General features: G+C 48.5%; 1 protein-coding gene across 3 annotated transcripts in view; it reads left to right on the top strand.

Annotated features, from left to right (window-relative positions):
* The window catches only part of LOC119437141 (rap guanine nucleotide exchange factor), a 598,134-nt gene that overhangs the window by 188,118 nt on the left and 397,337 nt on the right, over positions 1 to 12,679 (top strand). Inside the window, exon 1 of one of the 3 annotated variants that reach the window (XM_037704210.2) lies at positions 5,736 to 9,539. The exons of the other annotated variants lie outside the window; for them this stretch is intronic. Coding sequence (XP_037560138.1) covers positions 9,454 to 9,539 — 86 coding nt within the window. The 5' untranslated portion in view covers positions 5,736 to 9,453. Of the gene's footprint in view, positions 1 to 5,735; positions 9,540 to 12,679 lie in introns of those variants that run through there. 3 annotated transcript variants of the gene reach the window in all.

Below are 12,679 nucleotides of genomic sequence, written 5' to 3'. Positions count from 1 at the left end.
GCATATGATGCTCGCAAATAGTTATAACAATAGCCAGCAGACAGTGACGAAGTTGGCTGTGCTGTGAGCAGTATCTATGCGAATGGACGAGTACAATGACGGCGCTATTTACCGTATTTTCTCGCATATAACCCGCGCGAAATATTGAGAAAAATTGCTTAAAAAGTAAGGGTGCGGGTTATCTGCGAATATTCGCGAAGGGAGGGGGTGGGGGTCGGCTTTACGGCAACGCGTGGCCTGCCGTGCAGAGTCCGCATTGTCCGCATGCCTATCGCCATCGACGTGTGTTAAGCCAATAAGAGGCCAACACAGGTTATAGCCAGATCCACATTCATAGTCTGGTTAGTCTGGTTAGACGCTTTTCGCACGGTTTTTGCAACAAGTCAGGTGCCGTTTCTTATACGGCCAGTTTGCACAGTTGGCCAGCCTTGTTTAGGCATCATGAGTGTGTCTCGGCGGCAGTCTTTCATTGTGCTTCGAAAAATGTGCCATATGGAACAGCTTAGATGGTTCCGAAGACGATTACGTCTTTAATGGCGGCGATGAAGCCTCGGATGGCAGCAGTGAATCTCACAGCACTGTCAACGTTGCGGTGGTCGTTTTGAAATGTGTTTTGAGAACGAAATGATGACTGCGTGTAGTTGTAACTTCCTAGTCCTCATTTTTTTTTTCGGATAAGCGTGCGGGTTGCGCAAGGTTATTTTTTTTTTCTTTTTCGTGGAGTTCAAAGTTAGGGGTGCGGGTAATATGCAGGGGCGGGTTATACGCGCGAAAATACGGTATATGATATGTGCTAGTAAATACAAGTGAAATGTTTCATTTCGGGTTGCGGACGAATTGAAAATGTATCGGGTTTCACGTGCCGAAAACACGATCTGATTATTCGGCACGCCGCTGGGGGGGGGACTTTTGTTGTGGGAAATTTTGATTGCGGTTGTACATGCACGAGCGTTTTTAAAGCAGTGAGACGCTCCTTTTTCTCACCTTCATTCTGAAGTTCAGAAAAGACAACATTATGGGCCGTATTCTCTGCGCCAAACACCTGGCAAGTTGTATCATGCGCGCCAAAAATAAACGGAATATGATTCTGAGATCGAAGTTCGTTGCCACGCGTTCGGGCATAATTTAAGAGGTCTGTCGCGCTCATGTGTGAACACGCCTGTGCCATGGTTGCGCATGAACGCGCTGTGCGTCATAATTTCCGCGATGTCGCGCGCCAACGAGCTTAGTTTAGATCGCGGAATCAGACCTGGTTTATTTTTGTTTATAGTATCTAGGCCTTTTTCACACCTATTAACGCTCGTACGGGTTGAAGTGCGATTTGTATTAAGTATACGCGGAAACATCTGCTAGGTATCAGAGTTAAGCAACGCCAGAGTTTATGTATTATATGCTAAGGCCCGGATTCTGAAACACTCCTTTCCTTACTATAAGGACGTCTTACACGCTGTAAGGCGACCGGCATTCCACTTTTTCTACGTCGCAATGATTAGATTAGATTATGGGGTTTTACGTGCCAGAACCACGACCTACCTGATTATGAGGCACGCCGTAGTGGGGGACTCCGGAATAATTCTGACCACCTGGGATTCTATAAGGTGCACTTAAATCTAAGAACACGGGTGTTTTCGCATTTCGCTCCCATCGAAATGCGGGCGCCATGGTGGCCGGGATTCGATCCCGCGACCTCGTGCTTAGCAGCCCAACGCCATATCCACTAAGCAACCACGGCGGGTCTCCGTCGCAAAGGAAACTCCCAAACACCGATATGAACTTTCTCTGTCTCGTGACCTCGCCCCCCCCCCCCCCTTGACGTTATAAAGTTTAATAAGAATAGTTTTCTTTCCTCTCCTTCCTAAAGCGTCACATTTACTACAATAGGAAGTTTTGCTTAGGATGTTTTGCTTAGGAATAAGCTACAATATGACGTTTTCCACAGCATTATCGAACTTAAGTTCGATAGTGCTGTGCACTCGATTTGAAGTTTGAAATATCCATATCACAAGGGAAAAAAAAAACCTTCATGTTTCAAGAGCGACCGGAGTTTTTCAGTTCCACTGATCGATTGCACTGATCGCACGCAGGGCGCAGTTTATGGTTAGACCGAGCTGCAGCCGTCGCGGTTGCCGTGCCTGTTAAAATGAAAGACCGCTCGTCATGATTCCGCTGGTATGTAAGTCTGCAACGTATCGTTATAGTGAAAAAGTTCAAAGGTAGACATTGCAATGCAATAGATAATGGGGATATGCATATAAATATTGCAAAGAGATGACTGTTACGTCGAACTTGCGATTGTAGGAGTGTGCCCGAATAGTAATTTTTGAGGCCGAATATAATATGAATATAATAGTGCCAGATGCGAATTGAATCGAGTATCGAATTCTTTTTTTTTTTGCTAAAAGTTTGAGCCAGCCGTTTGCGCCATTAACATAAAATGATGTTCACATCCGTATTAACACTGTTAGCAAGCTTCCGTTATTTCACTGCACATTGTGAAGCATTGTTTGTTTAAAGCACAGACGAAGCATCAGGAACAAATTAGCAGCAATTAACAGCAATTAACAAGCGTGGTGTCAGCGCGCACAAGCAAACATGAATAGATCACACTGAATGACCGCAGACAACGACTGTCAAAACGCTGGCAGCAAGCGCAGCCGCCGCAGGGAGTGAAGGTTCGTGCGGTCTATCGCTTCAACGGAAACTGAGGGGCGCATGCACGGCACATACAAAGGTCGTCAGAGCTGTGCGGAGATCGCTTTTAAGAGACGGTGCGGGCGACCGCCACAGCCGGGCAAAGTACAAGCGAAGTTGTTGGCAGAGTAGAAGCTGCCGCCCCCCCCCCTCCCTCCCGCGCTGCCTTCCCGCTTTCTTCCTTTCGCGTGGGAGATTGAGTGGCCAGTTCCCCTTGCGCCCGCTTGCAAGATAAGCATTTGGTGCCGCAGCACAGTGTCGCCCCGCCTCCCTCCCTCCCATACCCCACGGCCTTTCGAGCGACAGTCGCGTTTGCTTTCCGCCGTGCGTTCGCTCTCCGTGATAGCGCGTGTCCCCCGCGCGCTTTCACTCGCGCATACTGCGCGCGGCGACGATTTTATCGCCCTTGGACTTTATACGGAACCTCACGGCGACGACGACTGCGACGACGACGGCAGAAATCCGGTTTAAGTGTCCATATAGTTGCTATCGCAATAAAAAAAAACAAAAGAAAGAGAAACAATATCAAGGAAGAACCTGCACACGAGGCGAAGAATGCGCGCCTGTCTTCTGGTCGTAAAAGGAAGGCCTTTAACAACTGCCAGATTAACGCGCCGTGTCTGTATGCGCCCACCGCGTCCGTCTGACCTTGCCACTCTTGGCATGGCCAACGTTGTGCTGCTTGTTGTATTCTATGCGCTAAACAAGCAGGCAGAATACGGGGTTGGGGTTGGTTGCGCGGACCGCCTGGTATTTGGCGATTGTCGGGCGCAGGACTCGTCTATGTAGAGGGTGCATCGCTTCGCCGGTTCTCTCTTTACGAGTCGCCTCATTTGCAACCTTCTGGCGAAGGACAACATTGTGGATCGTGTGAGTGGACACGGGTCTGTGCGTAACAAGAAGTGACGCTACGATTCACTTCCTTCTGTGAGTTACTGGTGTTGCTGAGTAGCCAGCTATGGTCTTATACATCAAGTATACATACCTAGCGTTCCATAGTGAAGCACGCGGTATCGTTTCTATTTAGTCACTGTAGGACGACAACTGTGTTTCAACGGTATATAGGCCTAGGTTTCTACTGTCTCTCTCTCTCTCTCCTTTCTGTTATTGTTCTCCTTGTTCTTCTTCAAAAACGCCAAATGCCCGCATGATTAACCACATACATACTACATTGTTCGAACGTTGCGAACAGCTGTTGCCCAGTTGACGCTCGCGAATGATAAATAGATTATAGTCAAGGAAAAAGCGCTGCTTTCGGAAAATTGCTCTCACTTTCCCTCGATGTCATGGGCTCGCATACGGTTGTTGATCAGCTAGCTTCGGCCACATGGTTGTGCTGCGTGGGTCGCCTCTCAGATGAGCGCTTCAGCTTAATCGTTGCATATGAAGCGTGCTCTTGAGGGCATATGCGTGCACGCGTTTACAGCCAGCGGCACGCGCGGCGCGCGATGTCGCCATCGCTCTTTCCTAGATCACCCCCCCCCTCCCCCGTCCCTCTTCATTTATGGCCTCCCCACGACTGCCGCGTTGTGAAAGGCTGGCGCAGCGTCACAATCCCGAAACGCGGCGTGCACGCATAACAAGAGTGTCATTTTTGCTTGGTTTGCGGTCGTCCGTTCTCGCTCGTATAGCTGGCAGTTACGAGTGAGCGTCGCGAGCCTACAATGTATAGTAGGAGTTTCCTTTCTTTCTTCTTCTTTTTTTTTTTCTTTTTTTTTTTCCCGGCCTAGAGTGAAACCGGAAGGAAACTTCGTGGGCTGAGTTTCAGGAATTCCGAGCTGTCTTGGCGCTCTTAATTTATCTTGTTTGTTTCTTTGTTTCTTTCTTTCAGATTCCAATACCCAGTTAAGAGTTAGTCAGGCGGTCGTTTCAGCCAAGGACGTTGTTTATCGCGGTTATCATTCCCTGCATTTGCTCAGCAATACTCTCCTAAGCTTTTTTTCTGTAAAGTGTTTGTTGAAAGGCTGATGTTGTCGGTTATACCTTGCTAGGAGCTTCACTCTTGAGCTGTAGACCCGTGTTTGCTGGCTAACACTACGGCTGAGTTATCCCCTGAGTGCTGAAGATCCACATGTTTCCAGCTGTCCGCCACGTCGTTCAAGATTTTGCAACGCTACCTGTCAGTCCGACGCTTGATAAGAAAGCATGGTAAATCTACACTGGGATCTTGCTAAACCGTGCATTACTGATGTCCTGAGCCAAGGACGCCTGGTTCTCCTATCGCGACCTAATAAGATAGCTTGCAACAAAAAAGTCATACTGTATGTGTCAGTGAATAGCCAACATGTCACTAACATCCTCTTCAATATCCATGCTAACCATCAAAAAGGCACGGGTGGTAACGGCTCTGCTTCAGCGGTCCTCTGGCTCCGTCCTAACAGCATGATCTTGGCTCGTGACGTACTGGTGGCGGGTAGAAGCGAATTCGTTTTACTTCGCATTTGGTAGACACCACCACCTCTACCTAACTCCGGCCATCTAACTATTTCATTTTGCATCTCGCCTCTTGTTGACTTCAGTTACCGTTTCTTCTTTCAGGAGTAGCATGTCATTAAGAGCTACAGAGCTACATGTTCGAACGCCGATGGTTAACGAACACTGCGGATGAAGACAGTAATTGCGGAACATCCAAAAGCATAATTGAAAACAAAAAATATATACCATCGGCACTCATCAGCACCTGCACAAAGGCCACAGGATGAACGGCAGCAACACGATGTCACGTGGCGCTTAGATAGTTGGCGCTAGTAAATGGGTCGCCATTTTGTTACACTAAGCGTCTCACAACGTATATATCGTGCTCTGTCAAGCACGCACCGCCGCGAAGGTATATGGCTCGGTGTTTTACTACAATGTCGAGACCTATAGCTTCTATAGCGCTCGCGGTGATTCGCATCGGTCGCCGTGTGCCGCCGGCTTTCTTCGATCGCAGCGCCGGCTGGCTCCTCGCCGACCGGCGCAGCGGCGGGCGCGTCGGTCGCCCCCCTTCCAGCCGCCAGCGTGTCTGCGCCCCTCGACGCTCGTGGGGAGATCGAGGAACCACTGCGCCGGACGCGGTCGCTCCCGTCTTCGCGCCCGTCCGCCCGCCCGCCGACGTTGTAGCGTAGAAGTGCGCGCTCTCTCCTCCGCTCTCGCGGTAAACGCGCGCTTTCGGAAGTGCCGCTTGCACGTTGTCGCGTCCGCCGCTCGTCGTTATCGTCGTTGACAGTCGTCGAGTGCACATTGTCGCGTGTCGGAACGTTGTTGGGCATCGAGTCGACGGAACCAACGATGCGTCGTCGTCGGCTCTCGTCCCCAGCAGCGTCAACGGCGTCGGCCCTCTCTCTACGCTGTCGTCGACATCGTCGTCGCTCCACGGACTGAAGTGTCAGTGACGTTTCTATGTGACCACTGTGTCGGCGCATTTCGTCTTGTCACTTGCAAGCCCTGTACGCGGAAGCGGCACCTCTGCCTCCCCTCGCCGTTGCTTGCTGTAGTTCCCGTCACCGGCAATTCACTATTGCGTGCGTGTCGCCTTTTCGCTACCATCTTATTTCTTGTACCTTTCGTTGAGATCTGTGGCTTAAGAGATCGTTAAGAAGTGCTGTTTTCTATTCAAACATTTGCGCCAAGTTTCAACTTTTTCTTAAATATTCCGCTTGCATTGCAAAAGTGCTGTCTTGTCAGTCAAATCCGCCCTTTGAGTTTGTTTTGTCTTATTCATCATTTAGCCGATCGACCTTAGCGCGCGTACGCAAGTTGCATCCAAGCGATCCTAACCGTTCAGCTTGGTTGGTTTCCCCGAAACACCTCGACAATGATTGATGGCGACTAAGGCGCATGGCCGTAAGCTTTTCAGAGAAAATAAACATAAAGTTGCTTGAGCAACCTTCTGTTTATTTTTGATAAAGCACAATAAGTATCTCCTTTTATTTTCCTCGAGGAGAGCGATTCGTTGTTCTTTGTCTTGTAGTCCAAGGTTTTCTGCACCTGGGTTTTCAGAAAAGACGGGCTTCTTAACTGACTGTAAAAAGAAAACTAATTTTCCCAGCATTTCCGTCTGACCCGCTCTCTAAGGGTGGCGCCCTTCCAAGACTAGAGGTCCTGCTCGTTCCGTTCAACTGCGTATAGGATTTGCATGGGCGAAATAATTTAGCATATTAAGGATTCGTCCATGGCAGGGGCTATTGGAAGGAGATTGATTGAACATTAGGTGATTGAATATATGCTGTGGAGAAGTCGGCCTGGTGTGAAGCACGAAGAGGGTTCCCGCTCTCCGGTTCGCTTTCGCACCGCACCGATCTTTCGGTGAAAACGAGGGTCGAGGTTTTCTGTAGAATCTGCTTTGGAATCCGCGCTTGAGTTGTGCTCAGGGATCCAGCAGCTTTCTCTCGTCCTTTGAGAAACTTTTCCCCTTAAAGACTGGTCACGAAAACTCGCGCATAATTTGTCTTTGAAGGATATACCCAATCCGCTGTCTTACGTTCGTTTCGATTCGTGCTCTGTCACTTCGAGGAAGCGTTTCATGTCCAGCGTCAGTGATGAGGAAGCGAGGTTGAGATACTAAGAGCACAGTTACTCTCGTCCCATCTTCGGAGTAAGTTACGAACGCTTTGCTATCGGCCGCAGCTGTGCGCGACAAGTGACCCTTTTCACGTCCTATTGTCTGAAAGGACAAAGCTTCATTGTTCGGGTCGTCACCTGGAGGAGAAAGCCTACTTTCATCGTCCCAACGGAAAGCGGTGTAAAGCTCGTCCGTGCAGTGTTTTCGCTCGATATCGAGCGCGTATTTCTATTATATTTCTTTCTCTATTAAGCTGTTCTTTGCGTGAGGGAAATTTACGATTTCAGGGACGGCTAGCTAGGCGCAGTCGGAGAGACTAGGACCAAGGGCACAGTTTACTGCGCTGCAAAAGCATTTAAGTGTTTTAGAGATAAATGTTAAGAATGCTTTATTTACAATTTCGTCCAGCGCTCACGGAGTGAGATAATTTAGAGTAGGGCGCAATAGCTCGCCATCACACAGCGCCTCGGCGGAGCCAGCCGACAAGGCTGAATCTCAAACTCTCTCAAGTTCCAATTTACTGATTTTTTCTGGTCGTCTCTATTACTCTCGCACTTAATTTATTTTGGCTGATGATGTTCTTGCTTCCGAAACTGTGATTTCGGGGCGTAAGATTACTTTCTTCGATCTAGTTCGCTCAGCTAAGTCCATCGCAAGGCTTTGTGTTCAGGACCGTATACCTGATTCAAGTTTTTATCTTTTTGGTCAGCGTAAGTAGAGGCCGTCTCCGTCTTACATCTACGTCGCGAAAAAAACAAACAAAAAAAGGCCTCTGGTACATCTCATCATAGCACAAGGCTTGTCTTGCCTTCAGCAAGAAGTGCGCCCGTGCATCCAGCAGCGCGTCGTGTCGCCGCTGTGCCGCTCTCTCGCACGCGGAAGCGCTTTCTGACAAGAAGATCGCCCGACGACTTCGTTCCCTTGACTGACAGCCGCCCGCCGCGCGGCGACGAAGACGTCCCGAACGAAAACAACGTGGGACTCGTCTCTCTGACTCAGCCACACGCCGCTCGAAGCGGGGCCGCCCCGGGGCCCGTGTGAGGGCGAGAGACAGCCCTCCTGATTTCACTCCCAAGGGAGAGAAGGAGGAGGTAGGGTCCGCTTCGTCGACGTCCTCGGCAGCCGTAGTCGCCACGAGCTGCAGAAGAGCCGCGTTTTGTCCATTGTCGTCGCCTAGTTCTCGTAGTTCGTCGCGCCTCTGTCTCACTCGCCGATGTAGCTTTCCGCACCCTCTGCATACGTTCGTCATTTCAGCGATTCACCCTCCTCTCCCATCCACCTCACGTCGCTGTCGCGTCCTTCGCTCGCGCGTTTTGAATCACTGCTGTACCCCGCCGTACCTTCGCGTATCCGCGGGCAAGTTCGTGCCGGGACATTGTCCTTCCAGTGTTTGGTTTCTCCGGCTCGCGAAAAGTGTTCGAGGCCTTCGACGATCGTCCGTGTTTGCTCAAGGACCCGTTGCGTTCCCTCTCCGCTTCTGGTGAAGAATAGAGTGCGAGTGCTATTCTTCTCGTGGCACGGTTTTGAGTTTGGTGTGAACAGCTCCAGCGTTTGACTGCTCCGCATCTCCACAAGTGTAGGCGCGCAGTATCTAGATTCTACCAGCCCCGTTATGTTCCTGCACACTGCTAGGTCATCGCCCGTGTTTGTGAATGAAACACTCCCGCTGTGTGATGGAGAGGACGCTCAGGAGTGACTGCTGACTTCTTGTGGGACCCGTAAGATGGACACACGCGTTTCGCTTCCCTCGTTGTCGCTCGCGCGCAACGCGCACTCACTTCCTAGGCGCATTTCGTGCGACTGTGTTTCGCGCCCGCACTAAGGACCGCGACACCGTGTCTCCTCTTCGCGTTGTCGCGAGACGCCTTCTGTAGTGCTGGCATTGTTTACGCCGTATTTCCCCCCAACGTGTACGCGCCGTCACTAAAACGAAGTGTCCCGCGGACGCACCAGAAAGCGAGTGAGGCTTTCGCAGAGCAAGGACGGGTGCAGATACGGAGTCTCGCGGATCTGTCGCCGTCGTCTTCGTGCTGTGCACATCCGTGAAGGACCAATCGTCTTGTGTCGTTGGACAAACAGTACGAACATAGCACGGAGGAGGGAGAGTTAGCCCGTACCTGTGTGTTGGCGAGCGGCGGACTTTCTGCGTCCGAGTAGTGACGTACTGTTTTTGACAGCCACTGTGACAAATACGAGCGTGACAGCGTGCGTTATTCGCCATGGAAGCTTTCCGGCGAAGGCACCACTCTGTGCGGGACGCCCTGGCAAAGAAGGGCATGATGCCCAAGAGAAGGTTCTCCGTCTGGTAAGTTCTGCGCGAGAGCGCTTACTTGTTTCGGTATGGTTGCGTTCTTCCGCGCTAATAATGCTCGAAATGAAATTAAATGTGCGCGCCTTTTTATCCGCTAATTAATACGGGCGTGCGAATATTCGAAATTTCGAATACGCATCGAAATGTCTGTGCTATTCGATTCGTATACGCTTCGAGTATTCACTGATTCAAGTTGTTGAATATTCGTTTCGTTAGAGTGCTGTAAGGGACAGCAGTTCTTGTAGTCCGCAGGGAGAAAGACTGGGGCAAGTCGAGACTCTTGTGAATGCAGGAGAACCACGATTGTGGTGCGGATGATCCAGTTCCTGAACGAACACATGGAGGAGGTCACCTAAACACAATAGTTACCAGCCGATGAGTAAACATGTCTCGCCTTCAACGAGACATGTTTTTCTTAGTTCCTTCAACGAGCACTACACTCTACTACATCCATTTGAGGTCGTACTGCCCCTTTGTTTTTAATTACTGTCATTGTCATGGTGCACCAGCAATGAACGTCCTTTCCTTTGTTTCTAAATTACAAGCTTCTCAATTGACACAGAACCCTTACTAATTCGCCCAATTGTCAGTCCTACTTCTCACTTGAACCTGACATCCCAGTTGATAACGGCATTACCTGTATTAAATAACACAAACGAGCCTTTTGTTGCCAAACGGACACCACGGAACTTTTTTCATTTCACTTTTCTTTTTTTTTTTAGAAATAGGAAATACTCGATATTTGATTAGATATTTGAAGGTCTTTTTTCTCGAATATTCGTATTCCATTGGAAAATTTTGCTATTCGAAGACCCCTGCTATTTAACGAAGCAATGCGGACTGCATAGTCTTTAAGCACTGACTGAGGAACCATTTGGTCCTTCGCAAAGTGAGTAAATAGCACACAAGACAGAATCCTCATTCCTATTCTGTCCTGTGTGCCAGGCTTAAACTTTTTATCTATGCTAATATTTTAGTGTATCGGAGCCCCCGCTATGTGACATGTGAAAACATCCCATAACGGCGTTGAATTGAAGCAGGAAGCGGCTGTTTCTTTCGCGTCTACCATTATTTTCCGTTGTTGCTACGCTGCCTGCGTTCTTTTTTTTTTTTTTACCTAATCGAGAAGCAAGTGGTAGACTGCGTCATTTACCAGTATCTGTGTCAAATTCGCTACTTCAGTGCATTAGACAACGAAATCTGATCTATCTGATGTAGACGTCCTTTAGTGGTATCGGGTAGTGGTCCGCGTGGTGTCATTATCGCACAGCGCTGATTGAGCCCCAACGTACTTGAATTTAATAAAACCACGCGACTGTCCCTGAATGTAGAGTTGGTATCGCTTTAAAAGAAATGCTGCCCATTTGTGCTTTTGCATGAGTAGAGCGCTACGCATTGTTGTGTACGCCGTGTGTTTTTGTAGACATTAGCGTCGAATTTATTATGTGCTGTTTCGACCACGGTCCGGTGACTCGGTGTGTCCGCTTGTAGACGCCAAACGTAATACAGGTTGTATATTATTTTCCATACGCGTCGATTGTGTCGCTTTATATATTCGGAACTTCTAAAAGCTGTGGAACCGCTATTCTTTCCAATTGCGTAGAGAGCTTACGAAAGAAAAGCTTTGTGAATTTGGTTCCTGGGCCTGTATTTATACAAAAAGCTCTTAGGATAGAATTGTTTGTAAGAGCAAATTCCAGCCAATGGCACAGAGTACTTATATACGAACGATAAGCTTTGTGAATTCGGCCGCTGATTGCCAGAAATAAGTATTAGAAAAAATGATTTTGATAGGAGTAGTGAAGTAATTACACTCTGCATGGTGACGTATCATGTTCGGAGCCTTCTTCATGCATATATACGCATACATATGTAACGCATAAATGCCCACATAAGCCAACCGTGCGGTCGAATTGAATGAAAACTGTTGAAATTTAAACGAGAATGTCAAATTGTAGTGATTGTTGAGAGCAGACTTATCTTAGTTGGAACAGCAATACTTTTACTAAAATTCATGAAAATCAGAATTCAAAAAGAATTAAAGCATCAAGTTTACGCCTCTGTAACGCCGCAACATAAACTGGTATCCCAGTTCGGCAAAGTGTAAAATACTTTTAAGCTCTGCAGTCATATACAACCTAGTTACTTCACTAAGTTGAACCCATATTGCTCTAGAGCGTATCACTGCTTTGTAAATAGGACCTTTGCAAAAGTCACTTACCGAAGGTAAATAGCAGCAAATTAACATATTCGCTTTGTCCGTTTCAAACGCTCTGCCAGGGTCGGCTGACAGAATCCACAGATAATTTTCTTTTTTTGCTGAAGTACACAGTTGTCAACTTCACGGTTGTCTTTCTTCATTCTTGTGCTGAAATGTTGCTTTGTTTATTCTAATTTTTGTAAAATATTTTAAGCTGATCGTGAAAAATCTGCCCCGAACAATCACTAGACTTAAATTGTTACTAAACTCGAACTGTTCCTTTGAAATATAGCAAATTTAATTCGGACTGGCTTTGCAGTTGTTCAGTTGGTGCATTTTTTTTTCCACATGTAATCGAAAAGACAGGGCCCCAGCCAAAGCCACCGCTCAGCGGTGCCGACGGGCTATTAGCATGCCTCTTTCCTTTTTCGTTTTTCGAGCGATTGTCGATCGCTCTAAATATTTTAGGCCCAGGGCTCGTATGCGAACGCGTGAATAATGCATTTCTGCAAGCGTCGGTAGTGTCGAAATGCTTTAAAACCGAAAGAGGGTCTTCCGAAGCGAGAACAGTGCCAGACCATTTTGATGCGATGAGGCAGTCGATGCTGACGGTTATTTTGAGTTCATGGAGCGGCTTTTGCGAAGCCCAGTGCCACACCACATACATACGTACACGTAAGCACCATTCAATCTGCGTCAAAACCAAGTTAAACTGAAAGTTAAGGGCGTTATGCACGCCAGCGCTGACAAATAAATTGCGCGAGAAGGCCGCGTGGCGAGTCTTGTCGTCGTACCGCAGGGCGCATACCGCATTTACCAGCATTCGTTCATTTTTTTTCTTTGAGAGGCATGCTCCGGGGTAGGGCGCGGCAAGTTTCGGAGTGGCGTTTTAGACCTTTGGCGCTGCTCACTGTACCGAAACGCGTAAATGCGC

This window comes from Dermacentor silvarum, chromosome 1, assembly GCF_013339745.2.
Source record: "Dermacentor silvarum isolate Dsil-2018 chromosome 1, BIME_Dsil_1.4, whole genome shotgun sequence".
NCBI lineage: Eukaryota > Metazoa > Arthropoda > Arachnida > Ixodida > Ixodidae > Dermacentor > Dermacentor silvarum.
Note: the sequence above shows the minus strand (reverse complement) of the source record. Positions and strands in the feature narration are given on the sequence as shown.